This window comes from Helicoverpa armigera, chromosome 23 (assembly GCF_030705265.1).
Source record: "Helicoverpa armigera isolate CAAS_96S chromosome 23, ASM3070526v1, whole genome shotgun sequence".
In the NCBI taxonomy this organism is placed as follows: domain Eukaryota; kingdom Metazoa; phylum Arthropoda; class Insecta; order Lepidoptera; family Noctuidae; genus Helicoverpa; species Helicoverpa armigera.
The window spans coordinates 2,260,345-2,273,711 of record NC_087142.1 but is presented as its reverse complement, the minus strand read 5'-3'; the positions used below and the strand labels follow the sequence as shown (position 1 = coordinate 2,273,711).

General features: G+C 36.1%; 1 protein-coding gene across 3 annotated transcripts in view; it reads right to left on the bottom strand.

Moving 5' to 3' along the window:
* LOC110371371 (calcium uptake protein 3, mitochondrial) overlaps positions 1-13,367 on the bottom strand; it is a 69,632-nt gene that overhangs the window by 3,395 nt on the left and 52,870 nt on the right. Inside the window, exons 2-7 of one of the 3 annotated variants that reach the window (XM_021327589.3) lie at positions 4,108-4,246; positions 3,098-3,208; positions 2,871-2,918; positions 2,482-2,564; positions 1,426-1,491; positions 438-509 (exon numbers count right to left, since the gene is read on the bottom strand). In XM_021327589.3, coding sequence (XP_021183264.2) covers positions 438-509; positions 1,426-1,491; positions 2,482-2,564; positions 2,871-2,918; positions 3,098-3,208; positions 4,108-4,246 — 519 coding nt within the window. The remainder of the gene's footprint in view (positions 1-437; positions 510-1,425; positions 1,492-2,481; positions 2,565-2,870; positions 2,919-3,097; positions 3,209-4,107; positions 4,247-13,367) is intronic. The other 2 variants (XM_021327590.3, XM_021327591.3) reach the window with 2 other exon arrangements.

Below are 13,367 nucleotides of genomic sequence, written 5' to 3'. Positions count from 1 at the left end.
CTTAAATCTATAACAATCGTAGCTGATACTTTTGAGCTTCATAACATACAAAGAACAAAAACAAATTATGCAATAGCGAACAATTCAATCAATTAATTTTATATAAATATATAGCAAAAGCATTTTTTACGGATTATCTTACAGTCTGATTAATTGTCGTAATTCAGATTCTATAAAATATACATTGACTTGTCGACTACTTACTATTCGACACTACAATTAACTATAAAATACTTTTAAGTATAACACAATAAACTATCACAAATTACCCAAACATGTACCCAACAATTTTACATGTATTTGCGTTAATTACACAAAAAACAACCACAAGAATAAATCCGTAAAAGCTTCAACGACAACTAAAAAAATACAAAAAAATATGACATCACGAAAAAACTGACAGACAGACAGACAGACGTGGTCCAATCAGGACTTACTCTCGACGGACTGGGGACGTCGACCGGACTGGCCCGATTCCTCATCGCACTTGTGGACACTAACGTAAGCAGCTAATCGCGGTGAGCACATAATACACACATAAATATTACATTATTATTTACATATAATTATATATTTATATAGATACAAAATAAAAATGAAAAAGAACAAGCGAAAGGACTTTTATGCCGCTCCGGTATAAAAAAGTTGTAAGTAATTCAAAATTATTTTTTAGGGAAACACGTTTAGTGATAATTTATATTTTGATTAGGGAAATTAATAAAAAAAAATAAAGTTGTTTTTCAAAAGGAAAATGAAATATTAAACATTAAAAAAAAAATTGGAGGGAATTCACACATTAGAGCGGCATTAGACTTAGTTGGTTAAAATTTTGATTCGATTTGCCAAAAAAAAGAAAAAGTTGAAAACAAATATTCAAGTGCTACCTTATTCATTAAGTTAATTCCCTTTGAAAGAAGAATGGGTTATTTGGTCCACCAGAGAAAGGGTTATTATAACCATCTCTCTCCTAAATATGTTGGCTTTTTGGCTAATTGGATGTAGCATGTAGCTAAGCTCTACAAGCCAAGAAGAGACGGGATGGGTGTTTGATCTTTCTTTCATAAACTTGTAAATAATATAATAACATCTCTATCGATTGAGCTTTATTGTGTGAAACCCAAATGTTGGTCTAATAAATACCTTGCTAAACACAGGTAGTAACTTATTAATACTACAGGATCGACATACTAAGTCAACTTTCTAAGAGCAACTTATTACTTTAAAATTATGTTCTATCTCTGAAAAGACTACAGATAAATCAAATGATACCTTTAGGAACATCTAAATCCATCTTTCTAGAAGAGGGGTAGACTAACTAGAAATTTTCCCATTCTCCCTTAAGCAATCGAATCAAAATTGTGACCCAAAACCAAAACATGGTATAGCGAGGCTGCCCCTCCACAAAGCGGTTAATATTGAACTCACTGCTTCCTGACTTTTGGCGTCCAAATTCCTACGCTCCTTAAACGTACCACCAAGCAGTCGCTGAATCTAGATACAAAACATCGCAGAAACAAAACATTCAGAAAAAAATAAAAAGTAAACAAAAATAATATAAAAATAAAGAAAAAATATATTTAATATTTCTTGGTTCCTTGTCGTATAAGACCTTCATGCTGTGCTTTTAGCGTCTACATTTTTTGTGTTATTGCATTTAATAAATTAATTAGCATTATTGCGTCGACATTTCTTTATTTAATTATAGATTTTTTAATATAAAATGTATGAGCATCGTCGCAATAGTGTCAATTAATCGGTTTGCTCTGGCGAAACTATATTTAGTTACAAACCAATATTATTTTTATAACTACCACCATGTTTTTCAAAATTCCTCAAAATCCATAGTTAGTTTCTACCATTTTTTACTTTTACTACTGTTATCAGTGTTAAACCATCACCGAACAATTTTGGTTACTTTTCTACGAAACACAAAATTTTATTTCGCCTCAGCAAACCTAGCTAAGTCCCTCTATATTGTTATAATCTAAGGCTATGTGCTTCAGCCGCTAATGTAGCTTGTGCTAATTTTTATGCAGTTTTCCTACAGTATGGCGCAAGTGTAAGTGGGGAGCGATTTATCGTAGACTGAGATATAATTGTGAAATGTGATTTTAGAAATGAAATGAAAATTATGTCATGAACATTGGATCGAAACCGATGAATCTAGGAAATATGTAATATGAATAGTTGAGAACGACCCTTTTCGACCTAGTTAGATGGTCAAAAAAATTATGAACCTTTTAGTAATGTTGAAATAAAGAAATGCTTGTCTATCCCTTGTGCATTATAAACCACTTATACCTTAGTAAGTTGAATGTGTAATACAATTTTGGAAATGTATGAGCCTGTGCCCAGGGCACAGGGTATGATAAAAATGTTGATGATTGACCAAAACCCCACTAACGAAAATGGTTTATTTTCTACAAAATCGCTCCCCGCTTTTCCCTTACACCGTTTCACATGTGCAATGTGCATACTCACGACTAGGAACTCGTTCTTATCGACGCGCTGGTTGCCGTCCGTATCAAACATGTTGAACGCGATGCGGAAACCTGAAGCCGGCTCTGAAACACCGAATTATGTGTTGCAGATTACTGGCAGATGGGCAAAGGAAATTAGAGGTTTTGTTAACATAGTGTAAGTTTTGTTTAAGCATTTATTTTATAGCCTGGGGAGCTCGTTGGTGACACTCCGATAGTCCACGTGGGGGAGAGGGGATGTAGGCAGCAGGGGTGATTATAGACAGCTGACAGGACTTTTACTAAAACAGACTAAAGCTGGCCAAGGCTATCTGTAGGTACGACGAAATCCCTAAGTGATCTTATAAGGGCAGAATCACTACTGTCAAATGTTGTTCTGAATATACTCACTTGTTAAAATTGAGAGTAGGAACAGGTACTCCGTGTAAGAGATGATACCTGGAAAATTAAAAAAATATATAAAATTAAAATAAAGTAAAATGTTTTATAGGCACTATTGCCAGTCATCTTGGATTTGCATTGGCATATATCTACATCTTAGTTTATTTTGGCCAATATTTTTTGATATATGTATATCTAGAGTCAGATCTTGTAGACAGAATTTCAGTGATGTTTACCTTTATCCCTCATATTGCGGAACATTTGTGAGGATCCCTTCTTGAGCGCCGGCGTGTGGTCCCGCAGGTACTCAATCTCTTTGGTAGTCAGCACACGACGTTTCAGACGAGCTGTCATAAGCAATAATAAAGTTAACATTAAGAAGCTGTTCCCCGCGATTTTAGTCGCGTCTCGTGGAAAATACTTCTCGCACAGGGATAAAATGTCGCTCAGGGATAAGTGTAGCTTTCTAAGGGTGAAAAAATTATTCAAATCGATTCAGTAAAAGTAAACAAAAAGGTATAGAAAGCGCGGAGGGCTTAAACTGCTTTTAATATAGAAAGATAATAGTTATTTGTTATACAAGAGTGCAAAGTTGATTTTTAACCGCGGGCTCAATTTTGATGACCGAGCAAGCGAAGGATTCTAAAATTGAAACACGAGCGTAGCGAGTGTTTCAATAATTAGAATCCTGAGCGATAGCGAGGGAATCAAAAGAGCACAAGGTGAAAAATCTTTGCACTCGAGTGCAACACGTAACTTTTCATCCCACCTCATCGAGGAAATTACTAAAACAAAATGGCGCGCACATATGAGTGTCAAATTAAAAAAATGTACCTATTAAAGTTCATTTATTTGAAAACTCAGTTTAAAAATGAAACGAGGTTAAAAATCTATGTAAAAACAATAATAAAAATTACTTAATTAATTGAATAATTATTTTAGGCAGTATTTTATTTGTTTAATATGAATTTGTATGAAAAGTCTTATCAAGATTGTCACAAATGGAGTATTGCACACGATGTTCTAAATTCAAATCACTTTGCCGCTCTAGAGGATAAAAACGACTTTTGCGCTCAGATATCAAAGGGTAAAACTACTCTTTCCGAGATGGTGGGATGAAAATATCTTTTACAGGGTATCATGACACCCCAGAATCAGACGTTTTTCACTCACTCCATAACAGTCAGGGGGTCACCTTGGTATACTTTCTTTATGATCAGTGTAAACAAACTGTAGCACAACTTACGCCTAGGTTCCTGCTCGACCACGGACTCGAGGAAGTCCTGAGGAGTCATGTACAGCTGGCCTCCGTACTCCACGCTCGCGAACTTGATGAACCGCCGCTCTCGGGAGGTCAGCTTCACCGATCTGGCCAGCTCGTCCGGCTGAAACAAATGAATGTTTCGTTAGCTGGCTTTATAACATAGGTAAGGAATATGCTTGGTTCTGAACTAAATGGTATGTACGAAAATATACGAAAACCCATAGTTGTAGTCTCGGATTATTTCTGTTTAGAAGGTGAACCCTATTGACAATCAGTTTGGGAATAGCTGGAGAAATAGAAATTGAAGTAAATGAACTAGCAGCATGGGCGAGCGGTTAATTACTGTGGTAACCAAAAAAAAATATTATTTCTTTCTCCCTATTTAATCACCCACCCAATTTGTCATCCGCTATGCTCGTCTATGTGTCTGCGGACACCGTAGCTTTAAAACAGATGAATCGATTTGCGTGCGCTTGTCTTTAGTTCAAAGCTGATTTGCTAAATGATATTTGACTCCATCTCCAAAACTAGCCGCCTAGCAACGATTCATCCTAGTATTGTATCAATAAATGGTACGAAAGCTCTAATGGAATCGCTCTGTTCCGTGTTTTGGCATTGCTGAGTGATGCTCGGTTTACATGGCACGGGCCGATGCACCCACTGTTCATATCAATCGGTAAATCTATGAACTTGTGTGTAGACGCGCGACTAAAAGTCGTCTGAAAACTCCAAAATATAATTATTTTGATATTAATGGGCTTTAGTTTGATGCTTAGGAAACTTAATTATATATTTAGAGAATGAAAAGATTTTTAGGACTTTTGAAAAAGTAAAAATATTTAGTTACCTACTCCATTTGTTATAGTTTGTTCAACTTTAAGACATCATATTGTAAACACGAACCACCTGTCTCTATAACAGTCTATTTGTAGTCGTACAGATGTTATTTTCGCAACGCAGGAATTTTATAATCAGCTTATTATTCAACAGCTCTCTCAGCTTAGATCTTACAATTACATAATACTGTAACTACAATTTGTAGTGTCACCGAAGAGATAAATTCTTGCCAATGTTTATTGACAGGAATTCGTTTGGTAAGATTTCTGGAAGATAAAACTAGGTTTGATTGGCGCTGCGTTACGTCACTTCCAGTCTAACTAATCTGTTTGTAAGGATATAGATCTGAAGTGATTAAATGCCTTGTTTTGTAGGTACCTAGCTGTTAGACCTGTCAGAGATAATAATAGCAACCCTACAATTTCCACTACCTATATTTATTGAGTAAAAGCTATATTTGCAATTTAGAAAAATAGCGGAGTAATTAGGAGAAATTTACATAAAATACTGAATTTTCAACGAATAAGAATTATAATTGTGTAATTAATAATATTTAAAAAAGTTCCGACAAAAAGTCGCCCGATTACACAGTCCCATAGTTTCCCACTAACAACACAATCAAAGCTAGGAACTCTAAAAATAAACAAAGTGGAAACTAGTAATAAGATACGCGGAACAAAAGTATTTTTCCCTGTTCCGAAGAGCTTAAAATAATATTTTCAGTAATGCGTTGTACGGCGAAAACGGACGCGGAGGCGACTTTTGCTAAATTGGGAGACGCTATTTTTGTTTGGTTGACTTAGTAACCAGTGTATTTAGGACTTTTATGGACATGATTTTTAATCACCATCTCATTTAAGATATGTTTTAAGCTACATAAAATACACTACATATTAAAAATTCCATAGAATCGAAAAATATACATTTTTGAGATGAGTGAGATGTCGAGTACCTTTTAATTTTTATACATACACGTTCATTGATATGACTTACAATAAGACCTTTTAGGTCAGAAAACAATCACAATTAATTTAAACAAGTCAGTATTTTATACCTAATTCTTTAAAAACCTGTATGGTTTTGAATTATCACCATAAAATTGTTTCCATAAGAAGCCTCGGTCCAAGTTATACTGGTCACTACATTTTGGGCTTAGAGCAGTGACAATGGATTTGTATTACGTGACAGCGTTATACTAATGCAGTGTTTTCGGGATTAGGTGTTGAAGGATAGCCTTATATCATTCGAAATGTTGTTTGTTTCAATTTGTCACAGCAGTGTAAATAGAAGAACTTTTATATACAATGTGGGTCATTTGTGTCGGTTTTAAGAATGCATGCAGGGGTCTAGGAAGGACATTTCCGAAAGAACATCTCGGACTAAAAAACGCACCCTTAAAATCACAATAAAATCAGTAAATCTTTAAACAAATAATTCCCTTATCGGGCCAATAAATCAGGCTTGTAACAACCCCTACTAAATAGTAGTTTTGTCACAAATATAGCGATAAATAACGCGGAACCACCCCCGAAAAGAGTTATAAATCCTTACAAATGAGGTAAATGTTTGTTTGAACAATTTATGTTTTCAATGGGGTATTTTTTTGGCTTTTGTCGGGTCAGCTCGAAGATTCATGAGTGGAGGCGCCATCTGAATATATTATGGTCAAGATTGTGAAAGATGCCTACAAACGAAAGGCAAATTCATGGACAAAGTCGAAGTTGTCGTGAATAACTACAGTAGAAGTAATAAGTACATGCCATTTCTAAACGGTCTTACCACGTTTAATGCAATTAAGTATTTGATTTCTTTTCTGTCTAAGAATTTTCCTCAATACCACCTGTGACCTACTTTTGGTGATTCGAAGAAATGAAACCTACACGAAGCACGTGAAAAGAACTTCGTATTTCAAACAATTTTGGCGAACTTTCCCAACTTTTCCCCTAAACCAAAAAAGGCGAAACCAACACAATGCGACAACCCGCAAACAACTTTCTATAATAATGTTAAATGTTTCCTCCGATGGTGATATTAAATCACCAGCACCATGTATCAGATAGTACACAATATTAATTCCATTTATACTGGTAGCCATTAGAAACAATTTAGAGGCGTATTATCCGTCGCGGACATTAATAAATACTGTTTGTTTTGAACTAGCTGTGCGCCCCGGCTCCTGTCGTGTAGTTTGTTCGCTCTGTGATGTAATGTGAAGGGGCATGAATTTAATGTCGATGGAACAAGTACTTAATATCGATGGTGTGGGTAGTTTGATTTAATTTCAAGTGCTGGTACCGTTTGAAGCTGTTACGGCTTTGCGGTATAAAGTCTTTATAAATTAATTATGAACTTCATATGGTAAAAAATGTCCACCGCGCAATGGTGGGTATACGTTAGCAATAATCTTTTGTCTATTACTGTTCACTCAAAAGTAACAAGCTTTGTCATAAATTAAAGAAATAATGACCATTCCAATCATATTGTTAATTATCTAAATAAGTACCTAATACCAAAATAACTTCGTCAGGGTTCCGCTGACTTAAACGCACATTTCTTCCTTCTGGAGCCCTTACAAGTACTAGGACTGCGGTTACTCTTTCGAACAACCCCGCAGCCCCAGCAAGAAGCAGTAAATACCTAGAAGTAGCCCATCAGCACATTTCTCTCAACCAGCCACATAAACTGACCGACACACAAACAGAAAACACCAATTTGCATCCCATTAGACGTAGTTAATTTGACATAAGGTCACATACATACACACGGACTCGCCACAACAGGTTGAAAGACGATAATTGTGGTAACCTAACCTAATGAGCAGTTTATGAGGGCCATCGCGATAGCCCGGACCCCTAATTGTTCTTCTAACATGTGTTGGTAGAAAACATCGTTGATTCATGATGGGAAGTTACGGATGATACGGATCATGCTGTCCGATGGGATCTTAGCACGGAGTAAAGAAAGATGAGAGGAGATGTCTTAATGCAGGCAGGTTAGGCGCATTCTTCTAGGTCAAATACTCACGGTGGGCATGACGAAAACGGTTAGTTACGAGTGAATTTACGACGCGATCGGGTTCTTTGAGACATCTTGCTAAAAATTTTGGTATCGCAAAAGTGGACCGGGTTCCAACGAAGACTTATAAGAGTGGAGACAGTAACCGTTCCCCGTCATTGCGGCATTACGCATTGTGGCGCACCACTTTCTTACGAGATTTTCCGTTATGGGATCTCCGCTAGATATTTGGTTCTCCACGGATCTCACTGAGGATTTCTCTTTAGCCTAGTAGGTGCTAGGATTAGTAAGATTATAGGTTAAGTGTGCTACTGGCCTGGTGGCGTATCTTGTAATCTGATAACGCTTTGTCGGTGTTAGGAGTCTCTCTCTTGTTATATGCGTCTCAAACACAGACTTATGTGGGAAATCTAATAGATATTATGACTGTGAATAATCTTGAAAAATGCAATTTGAATCATTTTGATAACTAGCTTCCTCTCGGGGTTTCAATCACGTCCCGGGGAAGCTACTTTGAAATCGGTTACTTCGGACATGCTTTGGGAAGCTTTTTCGAAGGCTTTGAGATTTTGGAGCTCTAATGGATCAACAGAACACAACTTGTTGTCAGTCTACTTTTTGGAAATATTAAGTAAATGGTTTTCTTATATTAACCAACACAACACACGCAAAACGGCCGTGCAGAAAATATCAGAGATTTCGGGAGTACAATACTTATGGGCTACAAAAGCGATCAATTGAGTCACAATAAGCATATTCAGCATCGCAAAGCCAATTACGCTGTAATTAAGATTCTGGCTAATTTGCCCGTCGTTGAATATTTTCTCACTTGCGATATCGTATTGCTAATTACTTAACGAGAATGTGAAGTATTTTATCGGAATGCCGCAAATGATGCTGTGGAAACTTGCTGTAAGGAACTTTGCAAGATATCTTAATAGATGCATATTTAAACTTATGGATCTATTCGCTGCTGATTATTTCAATTGCATGTTTTAGATCATGAGGATAATTTAGGTTTTGTGAAGGAAGGTATATTTTTTAGATAAGATCTGCCTGAAACTATATTTCATATATTGACAATCGTATAGTTAGACTTTTTTAACAGTACTCTCACACTATTCGGTTGTCCGTGCACTATTATTTGAATATCCCATATGGCCTTTAATTTTATCTGCAGCAGCCTGAACCCCTATATTTTATTTATTTATCACGTCGTTAATATTTTAGCAGACAAGCAACACCTCTGAAGCCCTATCAATTAGATGGATCGAGACTAATATATGCAAGCGATTCTCACGCTCATTGGCGGAGCTATGAAGGCTTGTAGTCTAGGTACTAATGTTGCTATGAACAGTACTGATTAATAGGCTAGCTTCGTCGATAGAAATCGTCATTACGCCGTACATATTTTACTGGGGACGGGTTCGTGCCCGTTTCACCGTTAGCTAGCATAATTTTAAGTTTTGCGCACACAGATAGTTATTAAGGCTTGTTTATAAATGTCTGGTTTGTTTGTGATTGGTGACTGGTTGTGTACTTGCTAATTGGCGTGGTATTGTGTTCTGGTAAATACAGTTACCATCAAACATGAGCTTTTGCGCTTTTTTATTTTCGGGAGATTAGACAGTTGCCCAAGTTACAACAATAATTGCACTGCTTAGGTCCAATAATGCTGCTGCATGCTGTGGTTGAATCACAATTGCTTGCCTTTTCTGCTTTTCTCATAGCTTTAGCGTCATGCGTCTACATAAACATCGCAATTTAACAATCTTAAAGGTAGGTGACCTAAAAACATTTCTGAATTGAATAGTATCACAAACATTTTACCACAAACTTAAACATTAAACAAACAAATAGTTACAACAAAACAAACAGTCCATTCATAGTAGTAACACAGGTCCAAGCCATCAAGTGGTGAATGGGAAAAAGCGTGAATGTTAGCCAGGCTCCAATTAAAAGCGACGGCCTTATCTATCAATACTAGCTTTGTAAGGCTGTACCTACGCCTCAGCGGACTGATATCTGTAGCATTTCATTTACCTGTTTCAGTAGGGTCGTCTGTAGAAAGGTAAATAAAAATTGCATCTATTTTTTTTGCCTTTTTTATGCCTGCTAAAACAGTGTGACTTAAATAAAAAAACAATTTAAAGTAGAAAATAGTGTCTTAATGGGGCTAGTATTTTTTTTTGTGGCTAAGTTTTTCATGGACATTAATCCTTTTGTGAAACTCCCTCACTTTTCAGTCAGCCGGATATTCATGTGTTGCTGAAAATCAAAATCTTGTATTGTAACTTGGATAAACAAAATCAGGACCAGATACTCCTTGCCAACCTTGATCATTGGAAAATTGACTTTGGTAACAAAATTCTTCATTAATGGAAAACGGTGTCATCTTCAAGATTGATTCCAATTCTATTCTGTTTTCTGACACCCATTGACACGTATTCTACCGGACGGATCATTTAAAGTCCCAAACAATTGAGCAGCCCTAGTTACAGCTTTCAATTTGACCAGCTGCGGTAAATATTGTTTGTATCGCTTCATCTGTGTGAATGAAAGTATGAACGATCGGACCAGCCTGTTGGGACATTGGCGTTCAAAATGTGGGTAGATGTTTGGTAATACAACTAATAACTGCTAATGTTTTGCTAGAGGAGTGACAGGACATTGTGTAACTATCAAAGTGGATTGTAAGTAAATCTGGGAATGAAGCAATTTGTCTTATTTACAAAATACTGTTTGTTTTATGTAAAGCAGCTGCTACGGGGTTTAGCAAAGCCAAGCTTATAATTTAGGATTACAATCCAATTATTCATCAGATTCAGATCAAAATGAGAGAGTTGAGTAAAAACTCCTCATTCAGTATTTTAGTTCACTACCACAGTTTTTGAATTTATCACGAACAGACAGGCAGAAAAGGCGGATAATAAGAGTGAGTAGTCTGTCGGCTATTGCCCTACCAAAATTGATTTCCGAATCGTGTTTAATTTCTAAAATCATTTCATCCACATCATAACAACAGCTTATCAGTGGAAAAGCACCAGACATTTAATTTTTACACTAAAATATAAGATAAGATTTCCCAACACACAATTATCTCTTCAATCACCTCACAAACCACTAATTCAATATATCAAACATTATTGACTTGATTACAACACGGAACGGCCGAAGTAGATCACATTCTAAAACCGGACATATTGGACAAAAAACGACAACAACATAAAACTTCTGTATGTATGCGCCATTTATTAAGGCAAATGTCAGTGCTCGTGCGCAACTAGTGCAGTATAAAATTGGTCGTATACTGAGTGGCCGGTGGTAGTTGGCGTGACAGAGTGGCGCCACAAAATAAAGAAAATTGAAGGGGTTTAAATTTTAATTAATATTAATGACTCTTTAGGTATCTATAATTGTCCACCTGGAAAAAAAGGTTGTTATATCTGGCCTTGTAGACACAGGCAAGCTAATACATGTTTTTTCAGACAAATTCTAATCTATTGACTTTGGTATTGCTTCTTTGCTGGATTTTTGTACTGCTTGCAGTTTTGAAGACATTCCTTCCGTCAATCAACAGTTAAATAATTTTCCAGTTTGAATTGATTGCACGTCGGATGTCAACTTAAGTTGGTGGGTGTTGATATGACTACGATTATAAGTCACGATTATTTGATATACAATTATTATTGGATTTAGATTTTGGAGATGAACAATCTAGGAATGGAAAGATGTACTAAATGGTATTAATCAGACCAGGATCTTAATAATTCTATAGATTATAATGCAGTTCAGATGGTACGCCTGCCCACGAATCATTAAACTTTTGATGATTAACTATTGACAATATGCGTAACAGTATGAGCAGCATTAACAATCTTCAATTCCATTTTTAGCTCTGCCGCTACGGCTTTCCTAACAAAGGCAATCACAAAACTTTTACTGCTCACCAATTTTGTACATTCTTTAACACCTCAAGTTAAACAAATACCAAAATAAACATCACGCCACACACCTTGCCATCTTCAGTCCATTAAATCTGGCATCAAATGCAAACCGTAAAAACGATAGTAAAACACAAATAAATCATTCAACCGATAATTGGATGGGAGTTAATATCCTGAGAGGATTCAGCAATTCCTGGTTCAGCAACCAATCATTTCAAACAAAATCTGGTGACGACGTGAATGTCCGTACGTTAGGATTAGGAGGCTTTGAAAGGATATAATGTTTTAGGGATTTTAGTAAAATGTTAGGTTCTTAAACTGTTTCCAAGTGCAAACTTGCAAGGATTAATAATATGTTCTATTGACGCCCTTTTCATTCAGGGGCTGATTTTCTAAACTGTTCTCTCTCTCTCTCTGTTCTGTTTTTCTCTGTGTTCTTGCTTTACATAAAAACGCATGCCCTTGCTTTTGGGTCTGATTTCAAACATCTTTAATCATATCCCTTACTTTCTGGTCCCCTTCTTTAAATATTTTACTAGTAAAGTAACACAAGATCAATTTTGTTCTTACGCATCTTTAAAATGTATAAAACAATTTACTCTTTTCTAATATATTTCAATAGAATAGATAGTAATTTGACGTGCACTAAAGTTGTACTAGGCGAGCCAGCCGAGCGTGTAATATAAAATTGTCCGCATTAACATAAACAGTGCGACGCGACTGAGGTGCGCAGGCGCCACGACTGACGCGCTGCAACGAGATGGATTTGTGAGAACCGACTGGGATACAGGGACTTATTTTGTAAGGAAATTTTGAGCTTTTACCTGATTAAAATAATTTTATAATAATAACTATTATGCCATAAGGCGTATTTATTTTACCCATCTGAATCAGTGAAGATTCTACATAATAAAAATAACGATTTGCCTGTAAGACTGTGTATTTCATTTATATAACAATTTTAATTTTCTTTTAATAAAGACAAAACGTTGCCATATTAAGTAAATATACTTGCAAATTGAACTTCCACAAAAATAATACTAATGTTAATTGGTCAGAATCACATAGAACCCAAACATATTTTTTTCTTTCCATATTTCCCATTAGAAATTCCGAGTCCATCCCTGCGAGTATTCCTGGACGTCCCCCATAAATCGTGAAGCGACAGTTTTAAACACTCTATTGTACAAACATTTGTATCGTATTAGCCGAACGTAATGGCTCGGCTCGCGTGATTTACCGCCCGTGTGTCACCTACCTTTGACACGCATTGTACGGGTTACAAACCCGTGTGTATCTTGTGCAATCGCTTTAATATGGCCCCTTTTTTGTGAAGCAAATGTTATGATTATCAATTTTATGGGAATAAAACTTTCTCTGGATATTGTGTTGGTGAAAAAATCTAAGTGTGTGGTCTTGTTAAGGCTTTCGTTTTTATTGGGT